The 27012-nt window shown below is 36.5% G+C and overlaps 3 protein-coding genes and 2 long non-coding RNA genes across 7 annotated transcripts in view; 3 read left to right on the plus strand and 2 right to left on the minus strand.

Annotated features, from left to right (window-relative positions):
• Positions 1–3417: 3417 nt before the first annotated feature.
• Positions 3418–11593, plus strand: LOC132907411 (acyl-CoA synthetase short-chain family member 3, mitochondrial). The gene is made up of 12 exons (XM_060960495.1): positions 3418–3570; positions 6009–6174; positions 6250–6539; positions 6791–6887; positions 6961–7169; positions 7664–7892; positions 8375–8485; positions 8554–8753; positions 10150–10295; positions 10398–10620; positions 10699–10874; positions 11043–11593. Exons 1-12 carry the CDS (start codon positions 3486–3488, stop codon positions 11136–11138), a joined length of 2028 nt encoding a protein of 675 aa, XP_060816478.1. The 5' UTR covers positions 3418–3485; the 3' UTR covers positions 11139–11593.
• On the minus strand, positions 11148–16556 carry LOC132907412 (eukaryotic peptide chain release factor GTP-binding subunit ERF3A). Its single transcript, XM_060960496.1, has 7 exons — positions 15925–16556; positions 14794–14981; positions 14560–14680; positions 14014–14476; positions 13618–13924; positions 13094–13526; positions 11148–12953 (listed from the first exon to the last, which is right to left on the minus strand). Exons 1-7 carry the CDS (start codon positions 16163–16165, stop codon positions 12910–12912), a joined length of 1797 nt encoding a protein of 598 aa, XP_060816479.1. The 5' UTR covers positions 16166–16556; the 3' UTR covers positions 11148–12909.
• A 3371-nt stretch (positions 16557–19927) lies between these two features.
• On the plus strand, positions 19928–23402 carry LOC132907562 (tuftelin-interacting protein 11). Its single transcript, XM_060960786.1, has 8 exons — positions 19928–20190; positions 20311–20524; positions 20650–20827; positions 20934–21892; positions 22015–22211; positions 22289–22717; positions 22808–22965; positions 23084–23402. The coding sequence occupies exons 1-8, from the start codon at positions 20082–20084 to the stop codon at positions 23330–23332; spliced, it is 2493 nt and encodes an 830-aa protein (XP_060816769.1). The 5' UTR covers positions 19928–20081; the 3' UTR covers positions 23333–23402.
• Positions 23403–24580: 1178 nt separating this feature from the next.
• Positions 24581–25985, plus strand: LOC132907592 (uncharacterized). Its single transcript, XR_009658220.1, has 2 exons — positions 24581–25296; positions 25405–25985. It is a non-coding gene; the product is annotated as an uncharacterized LOC132907592 (long non-coding RNA).
• LOC132907591 (uncharacterized) overlaps positions 25413–27012 on the minus strand; it is a 49433-nt gene continuing 47833 nt past the window's right edge. For all 3 annotated transcript variants that reach the window (XR_009658218.1, XR_009658217.1, XR_009658219.1), the window contains exon 3: positions 25413–25743. This is a non-coding gene — a long non-coding RNA (uncharacterized LOC132907591). The remainder of the gene's footprint in view (positions 25744–27012) is intronic.

Raw genomic sequence — 27012 nt, forward strand, 5'->3', positions numbered from 1 at the left:
TTAAAAGGGGTGTTTTCATTGATGAAATCTCCTTCTTTATTTTAGCTTGGGTTTTTTATATATATTTCTCCCGTTTTTAGACTTGTTTTTAGGAAGCAAACCACGCTTCTTGATTGATACGTTCCTTCTAAATGTTCCGCGTGCATATTACAAAACAAAACGAAACCGCGTTGAAAAATTAATATCGAAAGAAAGGTATTAAAAGGAGTGTTTTCACTGATGACATCTCCTTCTCTATTTTAGCTTGGGTTTTTTCTATATTTCTATATTTTCTATATTTCTCTTGTTTTTAGAAAGCAAACTCGCTTCTTGCTCGATGCGTTCTTTCTAAATATCTCGCATGCATATTACAAAACGAAAGAAACCGCGTTGAAAAATTAATATCGAAAGAAAGATATTAAAAGGGGTGTTTTCATTGATGAAATCTCCTTCTTTATTTTAGCTTGGGTTTTTTATATATATTTCTCCCGTTTTTAGACTTGTTTTTAGGAAGCAAACCACGCTTCTTGATTGATACGTTCCTTCTAAATGTTCCGCGTGCATATTACAAAACAAAACGAAACCGCGTTGAAAAATTAATATCGAAAGAAAGGTATTAAAAGGAGTGTTTTCACTGATGACATCTCCTTCTCTATTTTAGCTTGGGTTTTTTCTATATTTCTATATTTTCTATATTTCTCTTGTTTTTAGAAAGCAAACTCGCTTCTTGCTCGATGCGTTCTTTCTAAATATCTCGCATGCATATTACAAAACGAAAGAAACCGCGTTGAAAAATTAATATCGAAAGAAAGATATTAAAAGGGGTGTTTTCATTGATGAAATCTCCTTCTCTATTTTAGTTTGGGTTTTTCTATATATTTCTCCCGTTTTTAGACTTGTTTTTAGAAAGCAAACTCGTTTCTTGCTCGATGCGTTCCTTCTAAATATCTCGCGTGCATATTACAAAACGAAACCGCGTTGAAAAATTAATATCGAAAGAAAGGTATTAAAAGGAGTGTTTTCATTGATGAAATTTCAAATCGCGTTTCCTAAAACCGAAAGCAACGTTGAAAGAAACGCGTCAAGAGATTTTTACAACGAAACGCGAAGAAACGTATTTGACAGGAACAAAGGACGAATATCGATGTCTCTAATACATACGATACGATACGATACGATACGTGATACGTATGTTCAATCAAAGAAACAAACAAAAGATTTTCATGAAACGCTAAATACGAATGAATTATCGATCGATGGCGCGTAATAAAATAGCCACAGGGGTAAATACGAGAGACTACGAGAGGTTGCTATATAAACTTAATAAGCGAGATCGCGCTCTATGATGTCCGAAATATTCGCAAGAAAATACCGATAAGAAATAGAAACAAGGATATACGAAACGCGCGAAGAAAGGAATGGAAACAACAGAGACGTCGATTCTCTCCTCAATCACGATATTTATATAGTTCTTTACATGCCAGAACGGATATTCTTTCATAACTTTCTAACGTGTTAGACGGTCAAGGAGCAGATCGAATCAAAGAACCGAGAACCATCGAAGCAGAAAATACGAGATAAGATCTGTCCGCTTTCACTTCTTAGAGATCAAAGTTTTCCATGAAATCGAATCTTCGTTAAAACATAAAAATTACAGTCGATAATGGTAAAACGACAAGGTGCGATATGCGTACAGTTAACAACGACGATCGAGTGACACTTGGTATCAAATATAAGAGTTTACGATGAGAACGTTCACACCGCAAATCTTTTTGACGAGTTAGGATGTCGTATAATTTATTCGCTTTGTTCAGAGAAAGAAAGTAGAAAGGTTACACGTGTCTCTTATATCTACGCGAAATTATAAAAGAGACGTAATATTATGTTTGTACGTTTACAAATAATTCATTGTATTCAAAGATTCTACGTAAATGGTCGAGCCAAGTTGCTGCCGTTGGAAAGGTGAGACTCATTGTAATTTCTGATTTAATCGTCTTTTAAGTATCGCTTTAATATGTAAATATTATCACAGAATATAGACGTAAAATGTGTTTCGGTCGACTGTGGATACGCACCTACGTATACGTACAGATACATGTAGGTGTAGGTATAAGGAGACAGGCAGGATAAAAAAAAAAAGACAAAAAATGTAAGGTTTTTAAAAAAATCGATTCGAGTAAAAGAAGAGAGAAAACATTTTCGAACAGTAGCTAAAAATATCGATGTTATTAGATCGGAATAATAGTTCGGTCGATTTGGTAGATGAGCTTCCTGTCTAAATTAAATGCAGCGACCCTCGGATCAAAATTCATCGGGGTTCGGTTGGATTCGGAGAGTGAATAATATAAAATTCAATACAATAACGATAATGGTTAGTTTCAGCTCGTATGTCGTCCGTGTGGCAACACTCTGTGCTTTCTCCCCGAACTCGTTCGCAATTTTCATCCAGTGTATTTATTATTTGTGTACCGTTCTAACACCAGGACTCTTCAGACAGTTCAAATTTACCCACCATGGTTTATCTTTGTAATAACAATCAGAAAGTTTAAGCGGAGTTTAAGTTTAAGAAAGATTAGGGTTCGATTCGCGAGAAAAACCGATAATTCGATTAACGAAGTAACATTAATTGGAAATTTTCATCTTGCTATCTCGATACCTTGACTTTGAACATTTTCATCGCTATTAGATATTAGCCCATGACGAGTTTCCCAGTTTTCCAAATAGCGCAAGATTGATTTTACGAGTTCGTGGAACGGTAAAAGCGACCAATTCATCTTCGTCCCTCGATTTTTTCTCCCAAGTATCCGTAGGTATTTTCCTTCTCTTCGGTCGTTGCATTCGCGATAGCCGTAACGAAAGATAAAATAGAACGATAAAGGAAGAATGCCATTCGTTGAGCGTACGATAATTGAATTTATTTAATTGTACTAATTGTAACGTGATCGTGGGTTACGCGATTTGTCACTTAAAACTCCGTGTCTCGACATATTTTGCTACTGTTATTGCTATTAACGCGTTACGTCGACGTCTCATCTCGGACACAAAGTATGAAATATTATCGCATTATTGTTTATCGCTTTCTTGACATACGCCAAACCTTTAGCTGAAATTCATTATATACGTGTACCAGAGCGAGAAACTAACAAGAATCTTATTTTCCACTGATCCGCGATTCGACAGAGACCTATCAAAATCCAAGGGTGGAGGATTCTATGATTAGACAACGTATTGGTGTTGCCGTAATATAGCCGACCTCTTGCCGCTCTGATATTTGCTGAAGAAAAATTCGCATTCGAAATCCGTGCGAACCCATTTACTACCATAATCGTATTTTACGTATGATAATCAGGGTATCAGGCGATGGTGATTTAACGCGATTTGCAGCATATCGTTCGACGATCTGATAGATCGTAAATCTAACAGGCTGGATCGTGGTGGGATCACTGGATCAGCCTCCGAGTAGATAGAAAAGTATCGCACGTTATAATTCGATTCTTCATTCTCCGATGTCTCACGATCAGATCACGAGCGAGATGAGTTTCCAATCGTTGATCGCCAATTCGAAAGACCTACAAAACAGCGATGGATCAGGTAAACGTCTCTTTATTTAGCCTTTCGATCGAACGGTAATCATTCGATCGAAGAATAATATTTGAGTTAAGAATTTCGATTTAAAGAAATTTCTAATGTGTCGTGCGACGAATCTCCGACAAAGAGGAGATAGAGATAGAGAAAGAGAAAGTGGCAAAGGAGAACGAACGTTTTTCTCATCGAAAGTTGGCTATCGTCGTGAAACTAATTTTCTTCGGAAACTGGCTGTTTTTTCTAATAACCGATGCGCGTATTTGCCACGCGTTTTATCCGTAATTAGATTTCTCCGTGTTGGAACATTTTCGCTTACTGGTGCGATTAACGTCGACGCGGTAGGTGTAAGAGTTTCCGTTCCGCGCAACGTCGAAATTTCATTGTTAAGGAAGTCCATGGATAATACCCATTACTTTAATCAAATTATCCGACGCAGCTGCTATTTTCCAGATGCATTCGGAGCTACTAAACGTTGACGTATAATTAAATGCACAGAGCGGCAGATAGAGACAGGGGGCAAGGGGAGAGGAGAGAATTTCCATACGAGGGCCACTGTAAATAAAATTATAAAGCAGCGAGCGCCAACTTTCCTTCCGAATCCGATACTTTTTTCATATATAGAACGGACACATTTTGTCAAAAATGTATTCGTTGACGGTCGTTAGGGCGAAATAGCTGGCATAAGACAAGTTTGAACCGGGTATTTATGGTTATACGTGGATACAACGGTGTCCATATACTCGCCTACGCTATTTGATTTAGAATTTCCTAAGCTGTAGAGTTCGGTGCGAAGAAACTATCGAATTTATCAAGCGGATAACGAGCCAAATCGCTCGTATCGTCGAACGATATTCGGAATAGCGAAAGATCGGCGTTGCTAGATGGTCTGCTCGATCTCGGAATTTCCATCCCACGGAGAATCTTTGGATCGAAGAAACGAAAAACATGCGGCCAATTCCTACGACAGGATGCGATAAATTATTCGTAAGCGAACGAATGCAAAGTACACGCGCTACGGTTTCAAGAAGCGAGGACTTACATACAGGACTCGACTAAAGCGTTAAAGAGAAGGAGGAAATTTTTCACGGGTACGTACGTACGTGTTCGTCAAAATATCGTCGTTCCAAACGAAATACTTTCCTTATCACGCGATACTTTCGGATAAGAGAAGTTGCTTTCGCTATACTTTAACGTAGAGTTCGGACATGCGCGATAAATATACAGCTTGTGAAATTCTAAATTAACTAGCGTACGTGTATATGGGTATAGCTGCCACGCGGATTCGCTTTGCTTTTTGGAATGGCCAAGTCGAGTGTACGTCGATTGTTAAGAACGGAATAAATTTTCGGGCTTCCGCGTGATCGAACGTTTCGATTCTAAAACGTTTTTCTCTCAATCTTGTCGTATTCTTCTACCTATACGCGTAAATAAAAATTTTCTCGAGCAATGTTCACCCGATCGTGTAAATAAACGCGTCTCGTAAAATTAAGAAGAAGCTGTCCGAGAGAGAGAGAAACGCGTGTAAAGCGGAGGGAAGCTGGGTTATCGCGCTATTGGCAAGGTGAAGGTAAAATTTCGATTATCTTAAGTAGCGTAAACAACGATACGTTAAGACTGTTTTCACACGACGTTCGTAATTCATGGTACACACGGAAGTAGACACGCACACACGTGAGGAACGTGTTAAAGGGGCGCGGGCAGCATAGGAAATTACTATGAACTTGGTACCGACAACTTGCAATGAATTATTCATTGGCGGAAGTAAAAAATATCAATAAGACAGCGCGATACCAACACGCGGCCTTTAAATATTCATGAAACGCGACCATATAACGCGGATTACAGAAGTCAACGTTATATCCTTAACACGTTGCGATACGATCTGGAAATTTGCGCAAAGCGGACGTTAGATGTTCTCGAATCGGGATCGCGATTACATTTTTGAATATATCCCTTCGCGAGACCATGATCGCTAAGCTCACGGGATCTCGACTTCCATCTGCCTGAACAACTTTATGCCCATTTCGAGAGGCACGATAGCTTTATGTTAAAACTCGTCGATTTAATTCCTAAGAGATTTATTCCAATCTTCGAGAACGTATCGTGCATAGCACGGCACGTGCCTCGTTTTAGCATTAAATCGCAGTTTGAATTTCCATTTAGCGATCGAGCAATAGCACGGTTCTCTCCCTGTTCATGATATTTATCGGTCAATCGTTAACTAAGTACTTTTTTTTTTTTTTTTTTTAATGTAAATGATCCGATATAACGATCGACGTAAAGAACGTTAATTGATGTAATAAAAGAGCGTGGATAAAATAATAATACTATTTATCGATAGTTTGTTCTTTCGGAATCGTTACATCGCGTTGTTTTCTTATCGAAGAAGATAGCTCGTAAGAAAAGATTTTCCCCTCGAAATCGTGTAACGCTTCTCTTCGTAGATTACATCGTCAATCCCCATCACATTCCCTGTCCGAGGTACGACGAAGCTTACAAGGAATCCTTGGAGAATCCTGAAGGTTTTTGGGGAAAAGTCGCGCAGTGCATAGATTGGGACAAACCTTGGGAAAAGGTGCTGGATAACTCTAAACAGCCGTTTACGAAATGGTAAAAACTGCTTGTCCGTGACCTTGCATGCTCGATTTGGATCGTCGTTTAAATAAAAATATATTCGTTCGGCAGGTTCGTCGGCGGAGAATTGAACGCCTGTTACAATGCGGTGGATCGACACGTTCTCGCTGGAAATGGGGACAAAGTGGCATTGATTCACGACAGTCCTCAAATATCAACGATTCGCAAAGTAACATACAACGAGCTTTTAAACAAAACGTCCTTGTTGGCTGGAGCGCTGGCGGATATGGGCGTGGGCAAGGGCGACACGGTCGTCATCTACATGCCCTTGATTCCCGAAACTATAATAGCGATTTTGGCGACTACGCGACTCGGCGCGGTTCATTCCGTCGTATTTGGCGGTAAAACTATTTCCAGATTCCTAAAAGTAACCGTCTCTACGATCCACGACACGACCGAGTGTCGGACTACGTCGACTCGTACTACTTGCGTTCGCGCTACAAACCGATCTACGTACACTTTCTAAGACGATGAAAGTGTTTCCCTAACGTTCGTGATATCGTAAACGATCGAAGGAGACTCCGAATCGTAACATCGAACGATTCAAAGGGCAACTTACGAAAAAGTGTATTTCATTATCGCATGTTTTTAGGTTTCGCGGCGAACGAATTGGCCATCAGAATAAATCACGCGAAGCCAAAGGTAGTGATCGCGGCCAGCTGTGGCCTGGAACCGTCGAAAATCGTCAAGTACGCTCGTTTACGTTTCTCCGAAATGATAGCGAGATACCAGTCCAAATAAAGAAATTCACTTTGCGCGCAGATACACGGATATGTTAAACGGCGCTATGAAGATCATCTCGGTAAAGAGGCCACGATGCATCGTATTTCAAAGAAGAAACATCTGGCAGAGTGCTCTTTTGGAAGATCAGTACGATTGGGACGACGCGATCAGCAAATCGAAACCTCATCCGTGTCAGCCTGTCGAGGCAAACGCGCCATTGTACATCCTGTATACCTCGGGAACGACAGGTACGTACTCTCTTCGTAGCTGTACCATGTACTTCGGATAGAGATACCATAAAAAAAAAGGACACCGTCGACTTGCAATCAGCCGTATCCAACTTCTCCAACGAGTATTTACTTGGCGAGGAAGTAAAATCGAACGATTGTCTCTCGTACGACTCTCTTTGTACGCGTTATATCGAAATATTTGTTTAGTCGGTTGGTCGTTCCGAATTGCTTTCGCGGTATTGTTCGGTCGAAACTCATTAATTTCTAACTTTGAATCGTACGATGCGAATTTCATTTAACTGCGAAACTTCGTACGCGTAAAAATTCATATTATGCGTAGCAAAGTCGTTAAACGGTTAAACGAGCCGTCGTCACGTACTTTGAATTATATGGAAATGTTGCCCTTGAACGAAGCGTGTAAAGGATTTATCGGGAAAGCATATACGATAGAAACTATCGAATTCGTTCCACCGTGAATATTACACGAAGGAAATCAAACTGTTTCGCTAAAGGTCAACCGAAAGGAATTCTGAGATCAGTCGGCGGCCATTTGGTTGCCGTTTGTTGGACGATGAAAACAGTTTATGGTATGGACAAGGATTCCGTTTGGTGGGTGGCCTCGGATATGGGATGGGTGGTTGGACATTCTTACATCTGTTACGGACCTCTGCTCTATGGTGCCACCAGCGTAATGTACGAGGGAAAACCCGATAGGACACCCGATGCAGCGCAATACTTTAGGTTTAAACATTTAACTTGCATCTTATTTCGTGTTAACCCTTTGCATTGCGAATTTTACTTCAATCTCGTTAGCAGCAGCTGCCAACGCTTTTAAGCGTTTTACTTGAAATTTACTTTAACTAAAAAGTAAGACGATTTAACTAAATAGAGGAAGGAAGAAATTCACTTAAATAGCAGCTTTGTCCACGCTATTGTTGTATTTTGTAATTTTTCAGTGTATCTCGAAACAATTTCCTGGTTTTCTATCGCTCGTTTCAAAAAGAAAAGGTGGACGCGAAAGAATGTCGAGCGAGACTCGACATAGGACATCGCAAAGGGTTAAAACTCAACGATATTATAAATTTAACGGTCCAGCTACTGTCGCCTTTCAATTACAGCCCGGTTGCCCGTTAATTGCCGTTTAACGCAATCGCTTCTATGTTTCGCCTATCTCGCGTAATGTGCTCCGACAGAGTAGTCGCGATTCTATCGTTGTTTTACAGGGTGATCGATCAGCACGGTGTGAACGCGTTGTTCTGCGTGCCCACTGCTCTGCGCGTTATAAGGCGCGTTGATCCGGATCTGTTGCTGGGTCGAAAATATTCCATGAAGTGGTACGTACTTTTGCAAACTGACGTGTAGTCGATATAGTCTCGGTGAAGCACGCGTTTGCGTTTTGTAGTTTGAAGACCGTATTCGTTGCTGGAGAATTTTGCGACTACAAGACGAAAACGTGGGCAGAGAAAGCGTTCAAGGTACCGATTCTCAACAATTGGTGGCAATCGGAAACGGGACACCCTATTACGGCATTGTGTCTCGATTACGGACACAATCCTGGATTACCGAAATACAGTACCGGTCTTCCGATTCCCGGCTATCACAGTAAGTTTCGTGCTTGGCGCGTGCTTTAACACGTTCGTCGCCACATCACCCATAGCTACGTGACGGGTATACTTGCGTGGAGATCCCGTCACCAAAGTACGGGTGACGCTCTTCTCGTTCGAGTAACTTTCCAAAGATTGGACCGAACGATTCGAGTTTCTCGAAAAGTCGAAAGGATTGCTTTACTGGATGATAAACGAGGGTGGAGAAGAATGGTGGAAAAATGGCCCTTACGCTACGTTCGAATTTGTCGGAAAAAGCTCGACTCGCTTGGTCCGATTGGACAGATAGACCTAAAATTAAATTCATTAAGCCATGATTTTGTTACATATATGAATATTAATTATATCGAAACTTATTTATTAAACGAGAAATATTACTAATTTGATCGTTATATTTAATCAAAATAAATTATAAATTATTTTTTTTTTAATAAATATCATTACTAATTTTGAGATCAATCTAAATCTTTAAAATTCTTTAATATTAACACGTTCGTCGCCACGTCGCACATACCTACGCGATATGGGTATACTTCAGTGGGGGCCCCGTCACCAGAGGATGGTGACGTTCTTCATGTTCGAGTTAATTAATTAAATATTATATATAGGATGTACAACATAAAAATATTAAAAACATTATACCATACTCTTTATTAATTTATATTCTGGATAATATATTACATTATCCTATATCGTATGGTATTCGTTAAAACATTCCAAACGCATTTGGTGTGGTTTTGAGCACTTTGAAAAATAGTTATAGACTCCATCATCGCTACTCTCCTCGCTTTCAAATATATTTTCACGCTGTTTACTAAACATTTTGAGGAGGAAAAAATCACCAATGTACGTCTCACAAGTGTGCTTCTCGACTAAATGAAAGATCCGAGATATCTGCCATGAGATCCCTCGGAGTACTCTAGCTTGATAGCTATCGCTTTCTTCATTTCAGAAATAATCTTTTCTTTACAATGAATCGAAGGGGATAAACGATGAATCGAGGGCGATAAACGATGAATTCCTGCTTGTCGCTCTATTCACGTTCCGCGTACCGGCGATCGGATTTGGGCCCCGCAGGAAACTTGGCCGAATCACGCTGGGCGACGAACGTATTAAATTATTAAATATTTATTAACAAAAATTCTTCCTAGATCAACGTTATTTATAAATGAATAGAAAATTAAGAATTTAATTTTCTATTATATATTTTTATACATAAATTAAATCTATTTGAAAGAACCTAGATGTAAAAGAATTCGTTTGACATTTAATTTCTAAATATATATCATAATTATTTATTTCACAAAAACATATTTATATATTTAACTTTTAAAAAAGGTCATTGCTTTTCAACGATCATTGTACGAATACGAGTAAAATTTCTTTTTACCTAGTCGACATACTACGAGAAAACAGCAGCGAGGCGGAAGCGCGTGAATTAGGTAGGATCGCCATAAAATTACCATTACCGCCCGGCTGCATATCCACGCTCTACCAAGACGACGACAGATTCGAGGAAATATATTTTTCAACGTATCCAGTGAGTCTTGTTCTTACGAGTCACTTTGCTCTTACGATCGAATCGCGAAACATCGACGATGACGTTTTACAACGATTCAATGATTTAACTGATCAAATACAGGGTTACTACGACACCATGGATGTTGGCTATAAAGACGAATTCGGCTATGTTTATGTCATGGCACGCGACGACGACGTTATCAACGTTGCCGGCCACAGATTATCAACCTCCGCCCTCGAGGACGTGGTGTTGGCTCATCCGGATATCGTAGACGCGGCGGTAGTCGGCGTTCCAGATCCGACTAAAGGAGAAATACCTTTGTGTCTTTATATAATGAAAGAAGGTGAAGATCTTGACCGAGAAACATGTCTATATCGAGCGAATATACCTTGTTGATAATGTCATGTATCTGTGTTTGTAGAAGCGATGAGAAACGAAAAACAGATTAACGAGGAATTGGTGGCGCGAGTAAGAAACTTGATCGGTCCCATAGCGTCTTTTAAAACAGCTGCAGCCGTGAGAGCGTTACCTCGAACGCGTTCGGGAAAATTGATTCGTAAATCTATCGCTAATTTAGCACGATCCAAGCTAGTGAAGGTAAATCGATCGTTTAACGAAACGTACGAAGAAACTGGTGAGAAATTGGCGATAAGCAAACGACTTTGTCGGTTCGAATAATGAAATTGCATTTGCATACGAGATAAGAATACATTATTTATTCATTTGTTAATCGTCGATGTAAAATATTTGTTCTTTTATTTGTAGATTTCAAGTACAGTGGAAGATGCATCGGTATACGTCGAAATCAAGGAAGTACTTCGGAAGCTCGGTTACGCTAAATTAGCACCGGATCCTCAATAATAAGTGTAATTAAGCTTTTACCATTTTTATTATAAATGTTTCAATAATCATATATAAAATGTAATAAACCTACGTATGGCATATAGTTGACACGCATAGAAGAGCGTCTTGACAAAATCACACGTGGAAAAACTCGATTTGATAGTTACTTTAGTTGATTGCACTAAAATTTTCGAGTTCGCCATAACAGTAAATAAACTCGAAATTTCAGCAACTCGTGTAATCTGTATCGCCGTTAGGCCTTTACCGTAATTATAATTTACTTGGACAACGAATGTAATATACTTTAAATTATAAAAAATCATACGGGAACAGATATTTCGTACGATGGGAAAAGAAAACTATTTCTATTAAATATATCACCACCTTCCTTTCACCGTAATATGTTTCATGCTGTCGCTTCTACTTTGTATTACTGAAATTATGGTGAGTAAGAAGAAAAAAAAAAAAAGAAAGAGAAATTACATTAGCATTTTTTTAATGTATCGATCGTAATAATATTAACAATTTAAAGAATATAACAACCATAAAACGCAAACTTTGCTGAACAATTTATAGGAATAAAATTAATTGCTTGTGAAATCTGTTTTGTTAGGAAACAGATCCGATATGAGATGTGAAATAAAGGATAATAATAAACGTAAAAAGTAAAAAGAATAGGACAAGAGATGTAGACACTTTAATATCTATAAAAATTAGCAGCAAAGAAAAAAGAAGCAGTAATACATGTAAAGAAAGCACTCACAAAATGTCTGCTTTGAAAATTCTCTATATTAACTTCCTTTCAGTTAAATCTCGACATTAATTTTCTTTTATCGCATATAACGCTATAAATCATCGAAACTTTTTTCTGAAGAAGCACAGTGTAAGAATATCTGGTGTTATAGACACGTAATACATCGATACAATACACGAACCTTGGCGCCGTCAAACACCAATCGTATTAACAGAAACAGTACGTGCAAGAAAAAGCAAATCAACCATACACATGAAACCTCTTATCGAAATTAGTAGAGCACATTTTTGTTGCAAATTTGTTTTTAATGACAATGCAATAAGAAACGGTGTAATAGTAGTAATAATAATATTAATTTTATAATTATAAATTGTCGTGTAACACTATCTGGCAGATTTAATAAATTTCTGTATTTGTTTTTTTTTTTTTTTTTTAGTATCCTTTCGCTTCTTACCACCAATTTAATAATAATTATTCAATAATCATTATAATAATATTAATAATATTTTCCTTAGTTTTTATCTTGTAATTGTTATTCTCTTCTTTTACGTTCATTAATGTCTCTCACCTCAGAAGAATAAAAATATCGTGTTTTACAATATTAAGGAGACACTGTTTGTCATTTGATCATTAATTTATTTGTAATGAACTCAATGTGAGTGCTGTGGTTCAGCTTACCTAATTAGAAGGAACACGCGCTCTTGAGTTTTTTTTAGTGGTTTTGTCTCCTTATCTATATAATCAAATCTATTTGCTTTTTTTCTTTATCTCAGGTTATAAATACCCTCCCTCCCCCCCTCCCGTAACCCCAAACCCCGACCCAACTGTCTGTGCATACGATGTATGTGCTTTTCTTTGATGTAGAACTTTTTTTGCTTCTTGTGTAAGATGAGTGTATGTTACATTAACAGTTCGCGAGTAATCACGCTAGTTCCGTTTTTTTCTCGTGCGTACTGTATTCGGCTTGCATCTCTTGTGTATTTCTCGTTATCAAAGTCGATTATTATCCCAATCTGTGGTCACAGTTGAGCAACTTTACTCCACCACCTTCAGCACCTTGCCAATTGCAATAGTCTTATCTAAAATTAGCAAGAAAAAACCAGTTAGAACTCGATCGTTGATAAGTAAGAAATCGTAATCCACTTGAAATGGAAACTTTTCAGATTTAAATACACATACACGAGCGCGCACGCGAGCTCGTAAAACCCGTAACACTTACTTTCATCCCTAAGGGTGAAACGTCCCATCTGTGGAAATAGCTTAAATCTTTCAAGGCAAATGACACCTGCGCACTCGATTCTCATTATTGCCACTTGATCCTGTTTGACGAACCTCGGCCTGGTTTTACTTTTATCCCCAGTCTTTTTGTCCACCAAACAGATCAATGCTTTTACTCTAACTTCTTCCGCTGCACAATGAATGTGCATCACAGCACTATAACCGGCGCAGATAATGCTCTTATGCTCCAAAATTACAACTTGAGCGTCGAACACTTTTCCCGTTTTTATCGGATTGTTGCTGTCACAAAGAACAAATCCAGGGCTCACGTCTTCTTCTTCGATGCCTTTTAATTTGATCTTTACGTTCTCGCCAGGTCCAACCGATGTCACTTCTTCGTCGTCTGACCACAACTGATCTACCGTCACTGCCGTCTAATAAAACGTAATAAAGTATAAAATATATTAGCACAAGTAGTCGATTCGATATTGAAATATATATCTTGTTAAAATAGAACAAGTATACCCTATTCGGCATAACAAGTAGCGATTGTCCTTTTTTCGCTTCTCCAGCCTCGACCTTTCCCATTACCACTGTTCCCATATCTTTATATTTATCAACGATTGGCATAATAAAAGGTCCGTTGTTTTTACGATTAAGCGAAGGTAGGGAATCGATGAAGGATATGAATGGCGGACCGGTGTACCATGTACAAAGATGTTCTGGTATCGGATCTTTCAAACCGTAACCAAGCTGTCCTGAGACTGGCATGAACGTAAGATCTTTAGCAGGATTAAATCCCAATTTACGGAGGTACGGTAGTATTTTATCCCTAAATAATATAAATAAATTAATTTCCTATTCTAAATAAAACTATCGTATCTTAAATTTACGACGATGATATATTATACGACATAATACCTGCACTCGTTGTATCTTCTTTCATCCCATTCTACGGTTGGGTCATCCATTTTATTCACTAGCACAACCAGATGTTTAACACCAGCAGTTTTAGCCAGCATCGCATGTTCCCTTGTTTGACCGCCTCTATCGAAACCGGTTTCGAACTCTCCTTTCCGCGCAGAAATAACTAACACCGCGAGATCAGCTTGTGCAGCTCCGCCAATCATATTAGGTACAAAACTCTTATGACCAGGTGCATCTAAAATTGTGAAATGCTTTCGTTCAGTTTCAAAGTACGCTCTACCGACTTCCACCGTCTTCCCTTTCTCTCGTTCTTCTTGATTCGTATCTAGAGCCCAACTCAGATACCACGTTTCTCTACTTCTTTCTTTTGCTTCTCTTTCGTACTTTTCTAAGGTTCTTTTATCAACCATTCCTGTCAATGCCATAATCTGGCCTCCGATCGTTGATTTTCCTGCATCTATAATACAAATCAGAACGGAGTCGATGCCGATTAAAATATATTCTTACGTATCTTAACTCGCTAATAGAATTCTTACATACCAACGTGTCCTATAAAAACAACATTAACATGTTCCTTTTTACTCTTAGTATCCTCTGTTACTTTAACAGGCTTTTTCTTAGGGATTTTAACAACCATTTCTTCATCCTCTTCGTTTTCAGCCTAAATACGAAAAAACGAAAAATTCTAAGTAATCGTCTGGTAAAAGGAATTTTTTAAACGATAAATCAAAGTCTAAGAAAGATCTTATTATATACGTAAAAGCTTCGGCGTACTTCTTCATTTTCAGGAGTTAAAAGAGGATCGCCATCTACCGCCGCTTCTTCCCACGAATCAGCTGGTTGATGTTCCGGGCTAGTATTCATTTGATCGGTAACGTTCGGAGGTGGAGCCCCTCCTCCAGCAGGTGGTTCCTCCACACGATTGCCCACTGGATCTGGTAAAACTACTGGCGTAGTATTACCTAATAAACATACACAAACTTGTAATAAAAGGAAAATTTTTTCTATCAAAGCAAAAATAAATAAATTCTCATTAACAGTTTATAAACCAGAAGAATGTCGAAAGAACTTTCTATGGTTTATTGTTTTCCCACATTTACATGTCATCTTGTATAATCATCTTATCTCCATACATGTTTATGAATCATTTTAATGTACAAATAAGTCATCTCCTCCGCTAATATTTATCTATCGGCTGTGAAAATAGTAGATTCATCGGAAATAATACATTGTTATAACGTAAAGTTATGTAAAACATTTGAAAACATTACCATATCGTATTGGAAGTATTATTTTGATATTCATCTATCGTATTTAATAATAATCGAATGACACATCTTCTCTTCTCAAAATATAAATAAACCAATAAATTTAATATTTCTTTTTACTTTACATAGTATGTTTTCTTATCAATCTGACACATTTTTATTCAAGGAATATTAGATTTTGTATACGAATATTTTGATCTGTATTAATGCTATTATATAAACAAAATTATTATAGCATACATATCTAATTCCTAACTTCATGCCCTTAATTGCTGTACAAATAAATGCTTTGAACTTAGCATCAGTTTAATTATTGCACAATATTGGGTTAATATTAAATATACGTATTGTGTGTAACTTGTCTCTTCCCAAAAAGCAGCAATTTGGTAATGTCAACTTACGATAAGAAGACAGACATTAAACTAAACCCAGAAATCAACTATCATCTTTCATTAACAGATATAAGAAAGATAGGAATCAGTATGCGAGTAAAGTAATGGGGGTTAGCCGCAGCAGTTACATTACAAATGACTTACAATAACAAGAACCTTACATGCTTTCCCTTTATATTAATAGCCTGTACATTTGTTTGGAAAGACATAATTGATGGTTAATCGAGTTTTATTTCAAAACTAACCATGATGTATTTCAGGAGGCATAGAAGTGGTTACAGAATTCATCATGACAGCAACATTGCAGGAACTGTCGGCCGTATTACTGTTCTGCGGTGAAGAATTAATGCAGAAAGAAGGCACGAATTCCGCAGCATTTACATTCAGAGTGGAAAATTTGCTTTCGATGGACTTATCCTGTGGTGGACCGATGTCTCCGTTATCCGCCTGCTGTTCCCATGAATCTGGTGCTACACTGTTCGCCATATTTATTAAAGTTCAATAGTTGAACCGACCTCGTAGCTTAATCGAACACGGAAATCACGCTACGCTACGTGCAGGATTTCGATTAAACCGCGATTACAATTGGGACGGGGTTTAAAAAAATAATTATTTATGATATCCGCGCAACACCGTACACGCGTATCGGTACCCCGCGTGCGACCCCCGTGGTCTGTTTCGTTGTTCTACTTCGCCGGAACTGCAAACATCAAAACACCAACTTTCAACTCGAGAACGTTCCGTCGTTTTACCGCATTCAACCGGATTACCGTCGTTACAAAATCGAAAAGATAATGAGTGTCACGAACTTACGACCAGTACAACAAATGACGTTCTAATATTTAAGCCCGCGATTTTGCTAAAATATCTCTAGTCACACGTTATGTTGGTAGCACTAACTTCCATTTGTTACGCGTTACACGACCGCGTGAATTTAGATCACCCAGCAGTAGCAGGATTGCCAATAGAATTGGGAGCGAAATTTAAACTCGTTTTATGTACGGACGTGTTACGTTAGCGCGCGAACATCATCACAACACCACATAATATAGTCATATCACTGCGATTTTAATGCATTTGCATTTACGTGTTGCGCTATCGCGCAAAATTGTATCTAATATGCTTGTATGAATTTAGCTCCGATAATTGTATTTTCAGACGCTGATGCGAATTCTCAACTAAGTATCTGTTAATATCACGAACCTTGAACGAAATTAACGCTCAAGGTGGAAGTATATTAAAATATGTTTAGTTTTTTTTCTTTTTTTTGCACTCTTTAGCGTACACAAGTATATGCAAGATGCAGACTAACGTTATGTTTAGTTGATTTACTTACACTGAGTAACACGAAGAGTATGACTGTCGTATGACCTTAGAAAGCTTCGCCTGATCCTTATATAGTAACTTTCCCACTTACGATAGTTGTTATGGGATGGAAATCTATTACTTCAAATTTTGTAATTGTGTATTACTGATTCATACCAGATGTTTACTGTACAACTGACTTATCGGACACTTGGGGTGTTTGTTTATTCTTTTAACGAGGTCCGCGTCGTAATGTTTACAATTTATGAGATAAGAAATTCGGACTTTGCCGAATAATTCTTTTATATATTATAAAAATAACTTTTTATATTTTATATTATTAACACTAAACTAAAAAAACACTAACTAAATTTTTAAACTTTATCATATCGCTTCATAATTTCTGACTTTTCCTAAAACATACATACAATATATTTTTCGGTATTTGCATTTAGTCTGCTCTTTTATTTTCTGAGAAAAATTTATACTCTGCCGTGATTGGAATTTATATCGTGAACGGTCATTTTGACAAAATATTTTAGTTATTTTTAAAATAAATACAATCGGTACAAAGAAAAGGCTATCTCAAGGTCAAATGATAAAATCAGTTATAACGAATAATAACAGGTAATGATTACACCCGTAGTGTTATCATAAAACATAATCCATTCCTCGATCAAGATGCCCACCAGTTGTCAAGACGTATCAATTCAGGTCCATAATAATTCTAAGCAAGTGCCATAAAATTTAGCATTTTTTACAGACTATCGTTACAAACATTTTAAAAATCAAGAAGTTTCATAGGGTTATTGCTCATTGCGATAAAACACGGGAAAAGCTTTCCCAACTCCACCTTCGAGTAACCGTTTATGGAAAATATTTATCAATATTTTCGTATAAATATCGCCATTACAGATCATATTCTTACTTGCTATTGTCCTTTCGATTAAGATCTCAGTCGGTTAGTTAGTCGACATCTGAACTTGTTATCTTCAAAACTAAGACAAAAGGCATCTCAGAGCGTTTTGTGTAAAGTTGTTATAAAAGGAAAAGTACAAGCGCATCAAATTTGACAATAATTTTGTATTCCGTACATGGTATTATTCTGTGATAAATATCTACCCTAGAAATGTCAAGACTTAAAAAAAAAAAATTATGAAAAAAAGAAGCATTTAGAGTATTGGGAAATAAGAGGGAGATAGAAGCAACAAAACTAAATGCATTTATTGCTCTGGTATATGCCTGTGGTGTATATCAGGCAAAAAATTTAGATGTCCCATATTTGTGGAATAAAATTTGGAGACCTGCATCTTTTTCAAAAACAATGAGCAGGAATGACTTTGTTGAAATTACGAGGTTTACGCTATTTGATAAGAAGATCGAAAGAAGCCAACGTTTACGAACCAATAAATTTGCAATGGTATCTATAGTATGGGGCCAATTTACAGAGAATTCACAAAATTGTTATAAACTTGATGCATGAATTACTTCCGTTACGTCACGTGAGATGGTCCATGCGAAAAGTGAACAAAGAATCGGCGTTCTTAGTTCACAAAGGGCACGTCCACACCGAGCTTCCTCCTTTTTTTTTTTTTTTTTTATTTTATTTTGGTTTTTACAATTTGTCCTGAAGGACATTTGGTAAAGTGTTATATTTCATTGATAAATAAAAATAAAATAAAATAAAATAAATATAGCATGTGGGTGGCTACCCCTAGCGGAGTGCCAGCTTCGTGTTTTCTAAGTTATATCTTTTATATAATTCTATTTAAGTCTATAATTGAAATTATAGAAAAATAAATTTGGACGAAATTTTATGAAAGTATTTTATATACATTTATTTATAAATTATCTAAGTTAAATCATAAAAACTATTACTTCTTTAATCACAGCTCATTTTGACCGTACAGGTAGGAATAGGTATACACGAAGTGTCGGTAGATTTAGTGTTAATAATATAATAATATAATTCGGCAGCTCATGTAAACTTTCTTAGGAATCATATTCTCTTTTTTCGGTATTATTTCCTTCTCAATTATTTCGCATCTTCTTGTGAATTTTTTTTCCGCCTAGACTAGGCGGAAAAGGTGGCGGCACTAACCCTAAAAATTTTATACCTTTAATTTATATAATATTTTTATATATTATATATGTATTATATATTTATATATTATATATTTATTATATATTTATATATTATATATTTATTATATATTTATATATTATACATTTATGTAATATATTTATACATTATATATTTATGTAATATATTTATATATTATATATTTATTATATATTTATACAATATTTTAATATACCTTTAATTTTGCCCCACCCTCGAAGACGAGACTTCCGCAGCCGATCTAGAACTTATATTTATATATTATATATTTATTATATATTTATATGATATATTTATATATTATATATTTATATAATGTTTTAATATACCTTTAATTTTGCCCCACCCTCGATGACGAGACTTCCGCAGCCGATCTACAACTTATATTTATATATTATATATTTATATAATATATTTATATATTACATGTTTATTATATATGTATATAATATATTTATGTATTATATATTTATTATATATTTATTATATATTTATATAATATTTTAATATACCTTTAATTTTGCCCCACCCTCGAAGACGAGACTTCGGCAGCCGGTCTAGAACTTCCGCTTAACCATTTAGTTCAGTTTGAACGTTCAAGGAGGCAGGTTGTTGAGGAGAGCGTATCGCATCTCAAATACTTCTTTGTGTTCTCAAATACTTATCGGTGTGTTTACTAAGTGCGAACGTAGTAACAGAACGCAAATATTGTAATAAAAACGTGCGTGTATCAAACCATAGATAACTGTGCTATATGCATCCCTCCGCATACGTTGGCAAACCTGCTAACACAATCAACTGAGACTGTTCAGTTTTGTGAGAACGAAACACAACATAACCTTTAATGGTTGACAGTTACATTATCGTTGTGTTTTATTTCTATATTTTTTAAAAATATAAATTTGATATAATAACAATCGATTAAAAACTTGTTTAATAGAAGTTTAATACAGAATATTGATAGACATTAGCAAAATGTCAGAAAACGAAGTAGAAAGCTTCGAAATCACTGATTACGACCTTGAGAATGAATTCAATATTAATCGTCCTAGGCGTAAATTATCAAAAAAACAACAAATGCTTGGTAAGTTCTTTGTTTTAATAATGTTTATTTTATGTTAATTATTTTAAGTCTATTATTAATTATTTTATGTCTATACAGTATAATATTAAACTCATAATTTTTTCATATTTCATATTTCAGGTGTTTGGGGCGATGATAGCGACGAAGATGAATTATCCGCTAGACCATCGTTTAAGACATTTGATAAAGGACCAAAGAATTATACGACTCCTGTAAATTTTGTAGCAGGAGGTATTCAACAAGCTGGGAAGCCTAAAGACGAGACAAAGGACAAAGATGACGATGAAAGCGACAACGGGAGCAAATCACAAAAAGAATTTCCAAATAGTTCAAGGTAAATTTTGGAGATAGTACGACTTATTTATTTCATTTTATAATATTGGTACAACTTATTTATTTATTTCATTTTATAATATTGGTACAAGTATTTTAATCGGTAAACTTTCTTTTTGTCAATAGTTCTGAAGATGAGAAACCGAGTTCTGTGCATCAACGTACGTCGTTTTCGTTAAATACGGATGGGGATATTGCAGGTTTACGTAAAAAGAAGCATAAAGTAAACCCCTTATTAATGCAAAGTGGGATGGGAAGTTGGGAAGTCTATACAAAAGGTATTGGTGCCAAGTTGTTACTACAGGTATGTATAATTATTTTAACAAACAATAATTATTTTGTTGATACTCCTTTGATACAACTTTGTTGATACTGATATACGTATATCTGCTTTTTTGTTCATTATTTAGATGGGCTTTGAACCTGGAAAAGGATTGGGTAAACAGTTACAAGGTATAAGCGCGCCAGTTGAAGCACATCTGAGAAAAGGTAGAGGTGCGATTGGTGCTTATGGACCAGAAAAAGGTCCTAAAGTTGCAGAAAAGAAAAAAGACGAAGAAATAGAAGAAGGGAAAGATCCCAAAGCTAAATTATCACAGTGGAGGAAAGGAGATGGAAATACTGTTAAGAGAAAAGTAAATTATATATATCGAAGTGTTGATCAAGTTTTGGAAGATGGGAAATTGAAACCTAACAAAAAGGCAAGAATATCCAACAAGATGAGTAGGGTTAAAGTTATAGATATGACTGGCCCGGAACAAAGAATTCTTAGTGGATATCATGCTATAGCTGGAAGTCAACAGCGACCCGACGAAAACGTCGTAGTTACCGATAAAAAGTCCAGAGTTAATTTTGCATTGCCAGAACTTCAGCATAATTTAAATATACTTGTGGATATGTGTGAGCAAGATATTATACAAAACGATAGAAGGACACGGCATCTAAGTGATAGAGTAATTGCACTAGAGGCAGAGAAGAGAAACTTGTCTAAAGTTATAGATCAACATGGTCAGGGAATAGATACGTTAGAAAACGTTCTTGCAATCGTAGACAGATTGATGGATGAAACAAATCAATTAACATTACAAGAAACTGCGGACGCTTTTAAAGATTTACAAGATAAATATTACGAGGAATATAAAATGTACGAACTCGGTGAATTAGCTAGCAGTTTTGTTGGTCCAAAAATAAAAGATTGTTTGATTAATTGGAATCCATTGATGCAACCAAAACAATGTATTAAATTATTCGATCAATGGAAAAGTATCTTAGAGAGTGGTACCACCAGCACTCTTCAACCAAGAACTATGTGCCCGTATGAACATCTTGTTTGGAATTCGTGGATGCCATCGATCAGAGGTGCTATACAGTAAGTAGTTTGTTTTACAGAAAATTCGATCGTTAACATACTTCAGTAGTACTATGTATATGTATATTTACCATACCCTTCCTTTTTTTACCTATCTTTTTTTTTTTTTTTTTTTTTTGTAGACAGTGGACATGTAGGCAGCCAGAACCACTAATTGAATTAATAGAACATTGGATCCCACTACTTCCAAATTGGATATTAGAAAATATTTTAGATATGCTGGTTCTCCCCAAACTCACTTTGGAAGTAGAAGAATGGAATCCCCTTACCGATACAGTGCCTATTCACACATGGATTCATCCTTGGTTACCACTTCTACGTACGTATACACACGTTCAGTTATACGAAAACACAAAGAAACTATTTCACTAACGTTATATTATATTATTATTACAGGAAATCGTTTAGATACTTTAATATATCCAATAATACGACGTAAATTAGGATCCGCATTGGGTGGTTGGCACCCGTCTGACAGATCTGCCAGATTAATGTTACAACCATGGTCTAATGTTTTCGCAAAAGGAGATATGGAAGCCTTCCTGGTGAAAAATATCATCCCAAAATTGCAAATAGCTCTTTCGGAATTTGTTATAAATCCCCATCAGCAACATTTAGATCAATGGAACTGGGTATACGAATGGAAGGACTTACTTCCATCTCATATAATGGCAGGCCTGTTGGATAAATTCTTTTTCCCTAAATGGTTACAAGTTTTGGCCTTGTGGCTAAATCATTCTCCTAACTTTGATCAAGTTACAAATTGGTATATGGGATGGAAAAGTATGTTGAATGAAAAAATATTGGCCGAACCGTTGGTGAAAGGTGCGTATTCAGGATAAAAAATATTGAATTTGAATTTCCTCTAAACAAACAAAGTCATTAATTCAACAATTTATGCTTATTAACTTACAGAACATTTCAAAAAAGCGTTAGAAATAATGAATAGAGCAGTTTCCGTGCCACAGAGTCATCAACCGGGTGCAATGGAGCAAGTTTCCTATTTAACGAGCTTAGAAAGAAGTCAACCTACTATGTCACAAATGCCTTCAACAGCTCAACCAAGAATGGAGGTACAATTTATTTTCCTACCTATAATAAAGTATATTAATAAACTATATATATAACTATATATATAATAAACTATATTAACTTCGATTATAATATTACATTCTTTCCTTTCCTTTGCAGAGACTTGCCGAAGCAGTTAGGACAGTATCACAAATACCTCATGGTTTCAAAGACCTTGTACAAAAGAAGTGCGAGGAAAAAGGTATATTGTTTATGCCAATACCGAATCGGTACAGGGAAGCAAAGCAAGTTTATAAAGTTGGTAATGTCCAAGCTTATATAGATGGAAATGTTTTATTCGTTTGTCACAATGGCATGAATTGGATGCCAACACATCTAAATGCTTTACTAGACATGTCTGAACTTTAAGAATAATTATAATCTTAATATACTACATAATTAATGTAGTATATATTAATATTTTATAATTATGTAATGTAACAGTTGTGTATAATTGTTTATCTTGTATATATGTTGTAAAATATAAGATATAATGTTGGACGGATTGTATTAAATTAAGTACAATGTAATAAATGAAATTGAGTGTCACTTTTTATATTTAAATTTGTTGTATTTCTTTATAAACCCTTCCTTATCTATCGTTACTTGTATCTGATCTACTTTAATTTTTTACATAAGAAAATTGGAATTTTTGAAAAGTTTGGAATTACATTTATGTCGTTACACATTCAAGTACGAAATGAGTAATCAACATAGGATAATAATAGCAAATATTCAAATGCTTAAAGAAGAAATTATATTTAAACTTCTTGGAATGATAAGACTTTTCTTCTAACCAAGAAACAAGAACGTCTGTGCTCTCTGTCCTTGTATAGCTTTACTTAGTCAATGGCATTACGGCTACAAGACGTTGTACCGTGCGAGCAGAGAACATCTCTTTTCTTCGATGGTACTCCCGGCATTCACGTTTCACGAATGCAGTCCCGCGTTCGCGAATGTTTGTCTTATTGACCACTTCTGTTCGAAGCGGTCGAAGTCGAACGCGTGTAGGCGCCCCTGGTTATCCTACTACCGAGACGCAGCTATAAAACTCCTCAATATGGAAAGTTGCACGTGATCCTGCGGAGTCGTACGTATGTACCTACAGAGTCGCCCAATAGGCACCGTGTATCAACCACTACGATGTGTGCCGGTCTTGTGTATCAACCATGGGCGCCACCATGCGCGAGGTACATGGATTTCCAGACTTATTGTTAGCTGCCCCATAGGCCATAAGGTCACTACGTGATCGACGTTACTACGTATGTATGTACTCACGTGTGATGATCCTTTAAATAAGTATAAACAGATTTTATAAAATTACATACGTGTTACAGACGTATGCACCCTAGTATAAATATCAAGAATTGTATATTTTATATAATAATTTGCATATGATAAATAAATAATATATTATCGTGCAAGACTTAATTCTCGACTATCTCGTATCAAAACGAAATAAAAATAAACGAATTGTTCAAAGTCATCTTGATTTTATCAAATTCGTATAGTTTTATTATACGTTTCAAATATCTTTGGGCGCAGCTGAAACAGAAAGCAATTGTATATATCGTAAATTATTAATAAATAAAGTAAAAGAATACTTAAACAGCACAGTGATGTTACATCTTTGAACAATCGATTAATTTCGATCGGACTATTATAATCTCTGAAATAATGTCGACTCTTCCCTTTCCGATCATCGTAAGTACATTTTCACATTTTCGCATAGCAATTACGACAAGTGCATTCGCAGGTGCGACAAACTGAATATGTAATACGTAGCTGGAACCATAAGTGAAATCAAAGCTATTTTTGTATTCCTCCAATGAACCATGAGTTGGACTCTAGGTGACGCCTATGGCACCACTACCAACGAGTTTGCGTCTCATACTCAACACGTAGAAGACTGGTCCTGTAAGAGGATGGACATCTCTCGCCTACACGCCTAGCAGATCCGTGCTCTCGGGTGTCGAGAAAATTTGCATTGGACCGGAGTGTGTCTGCCTAGTAACTGGCTGGCTTTGCTGCAACGGACTCGTACGGCCGGATTCGTGAAACGGTCCCTGCACTCTCTTTCTCTCGTTCTTTCATTGTGTGTGTGTCCATGATACGTGCATACGTGCACGCGAGCACTTGTCGAACTGTCTGCCAGATCTTAACGTCTATCGTACGAGAGACAGTCGAGGTGAAGTTGTCGCCTCGCGAAGGGAAATATTGGGCCGACGATCGTTCTCGTTCGAAAAATAAAATAGCACGTACAGAAAAAGAATGAATCGCGTGTGCATCGTCGGACATTCTTCGAAGCGCTTGTAATATTTTTGAAGTCGCAGGTATTGTCATGTCGTCTTCAAGCGACATGTCGAAGAGTTCAACTTTTTACGCTTTTACCTGACATTGTCACATTATTCCAAATATGGCGATCTGGTATATGATTCTAGGTTAACAATTATTTTAAAAATTTGAAGTCTCTATTATATTTGCTGGGAAATAAGTTTGAATCTAAGTCAAAAACCAACTTAAAATATATTATCGAACCGGGATATCCGATGGGTTATGAGTAATATGTATTGCATTCTCTTAGGATTAATGCGGATTCAATTTGAAGGAAGCGAGGTTACTTGAGCGAGGCAACCACTTAATGGCAGCACCATTCAGGTTGCGCCATCGTATCGCGGTGAATGAAGTCTCCTTGATAACAGGTGAAAGAGTAAGCCAGCATCACGACTCGCCGCGTTCTCAGTCGTGATGCTTTTACGCTCTTCGAGGATCAAAGTTTCCTGGAACAGAGAGTAATTGCGTTTCACTTACGATTTATGCGTAAGTGATTTCACTCGCATCATCCTTTACCGGAAAATTTGTATATGCGTATACAAAGTTTCTCCTCTTTTCATTGTTTATAACGAAACTTTGTCTATCTAATATATCTAAGGATATACGGCACATTCCGTGATTTTTATAGAAACGATAAGAAATTAAATAAACATGACGTTCGACAACTGCGACTACAGTTTTATAGTAAGTTCTTTTTTGCCGCTTGAAGCAATTCGATTTGCAAATCTAACGGGCTCGTAAGATAATTCTAAGTTGATTTAAGCATTCCGCTCATTTTCTATTCCTAATCGTTTAGTCATATAACAATTACTAACAGTTGCGTTACGATCTTTAGTAAGATTAGTTGATAATTAAGTTCTTTCGCGATAAATTTGCAATTTTACATGTAAATTAATCTACGAAAACAATCGTGTGCTCGTAGATATTTACTAGTGTGTATGTACACTATGTACATTGAGTGGAACCGGTCTAGATGCGAGGGAATTTTGAACGTAACATACGATAGATCGATTATTTAGGTATTAATGTCGTGGCAAATACGAGCAACGTTTAAATAGTTCCTAGAGAGGTCGACGGCCCGCAATAGATAGTATGTACATATATACATTCGTAGACATATGTATGTTTTCAGCAAAACGTGATCGCGCCCAAACATTCCAATCCCACGCAAATCGCTATCCCTAAGTCCCTCCACGAAATACCAAGTACATATTCATAGAGACAGCAAAACGTCAGAACAATTTAGCGATCGTTTGGTTGGATCGGCCGCAATACTGTTCCTAAATAGGTAGAAAGTTATTTTTAATACCGAAACTAACTCTGCGACATCGATCGTTCATACGAAATCTTTGACAAGAGATAATTCGAAACGTTTTCGGATTCAAAAGAAGATGCAAAATGTAGGATATTAATCGTGGATGGCTCGATATTCGATCGCAATGCGAATCTTGAAGATAAATCAATTGCAATTGTTGTTTTAGGTTATATTATAGAAACACTGTCTTCTCTATTGTCAAACGTTGGTTAACGAGGTTATGAATAACCATGGAACGAAGCATCGATATAGTTACATTTTCTTCGGAACGAAGTACCACCGTAGCAGAGAATAATAGTATAGGTAACGGTGGTATAATAACGATAGTGGTTACGCATCTAGTTCGTCACCGACAGAATTACAAACTCGAAATTTGCGTGTCGTCCATTTTCTAAACTGA

This window comes from Bombus pascuorum, chromosome 5 (genome assembly GCF_905332965.1).
Source record: "Bombus pascuorum chromosome 5, iyBomPasc1.1, whole genome shotgun sequence".
Taxonomy (NCBI): Eukaryota; Metazoa; Arthropoda; class Insecta; order Hymenoptera; family Apidae; genus Bombus; species Bombus pascuorum.

Coding starts and splice junctions, on each gene's coding strand:
- LOC132907411 (XM_060960495.1), top strand. CDS start 3,486: ATGTCTCACGATCAGATCACGAGCGAGATGAGTTTCCAATCGTTGATC. Junction 8,486..8,553: donor CGAAAATATTCCATGAAGTG/GTACGTACTTTT, acceptor TGCGTTTTGTAG/TTTGAAGACCGTATTCGTTG. Junction 10,296..10,397: donor TATATTTTTCAACGTATCCA/GTGAGTCTTGTT, acceptor GATCAAATACAG/GGTTACTACGACACCATGGA.
- LOC132907412 (XM_060960496.1), bottom strand. CDS start 16,165: ATGGCGAACAGTGTAGCACCAGATTCATGGGAACAGCAGGCGGATAAC. Junction 13,527..13,617: donor TACTTGTTATGCCGAATAGG/GTATACTTGTTC, acceptor ACGTTTTATTAG/ACGGCAGTGACGGTAGATCA. Junction 12,954..13,093: donor TTTCACCCTTAGGGATGAAA/GTAAGTGTTACG, acceptor TGCTAATTTTAG/ATAAGACTATTGCAATTGGC.
- LOC132907562 (XM_060960786.1), top strand. CDS start 20,082: ATGTCAGAAAACGAAGTAGAAAGCTTCGAAATCACTGATTACGACCTT. Junction 21,893..22,014: donor TCGATCAGAGGTGCTATACA/GTAAGTAGTTTG, acceptor TTTTTTTTGTAG/ACAGTGGACATGTAGGCAGC. Junction 22,212..22,288: donor TCCTTGGTTACCACTTCTAC/GTACGTATACAC, acceptor TTATTATTACAG/GAAATCGTTTAGATACTTTA.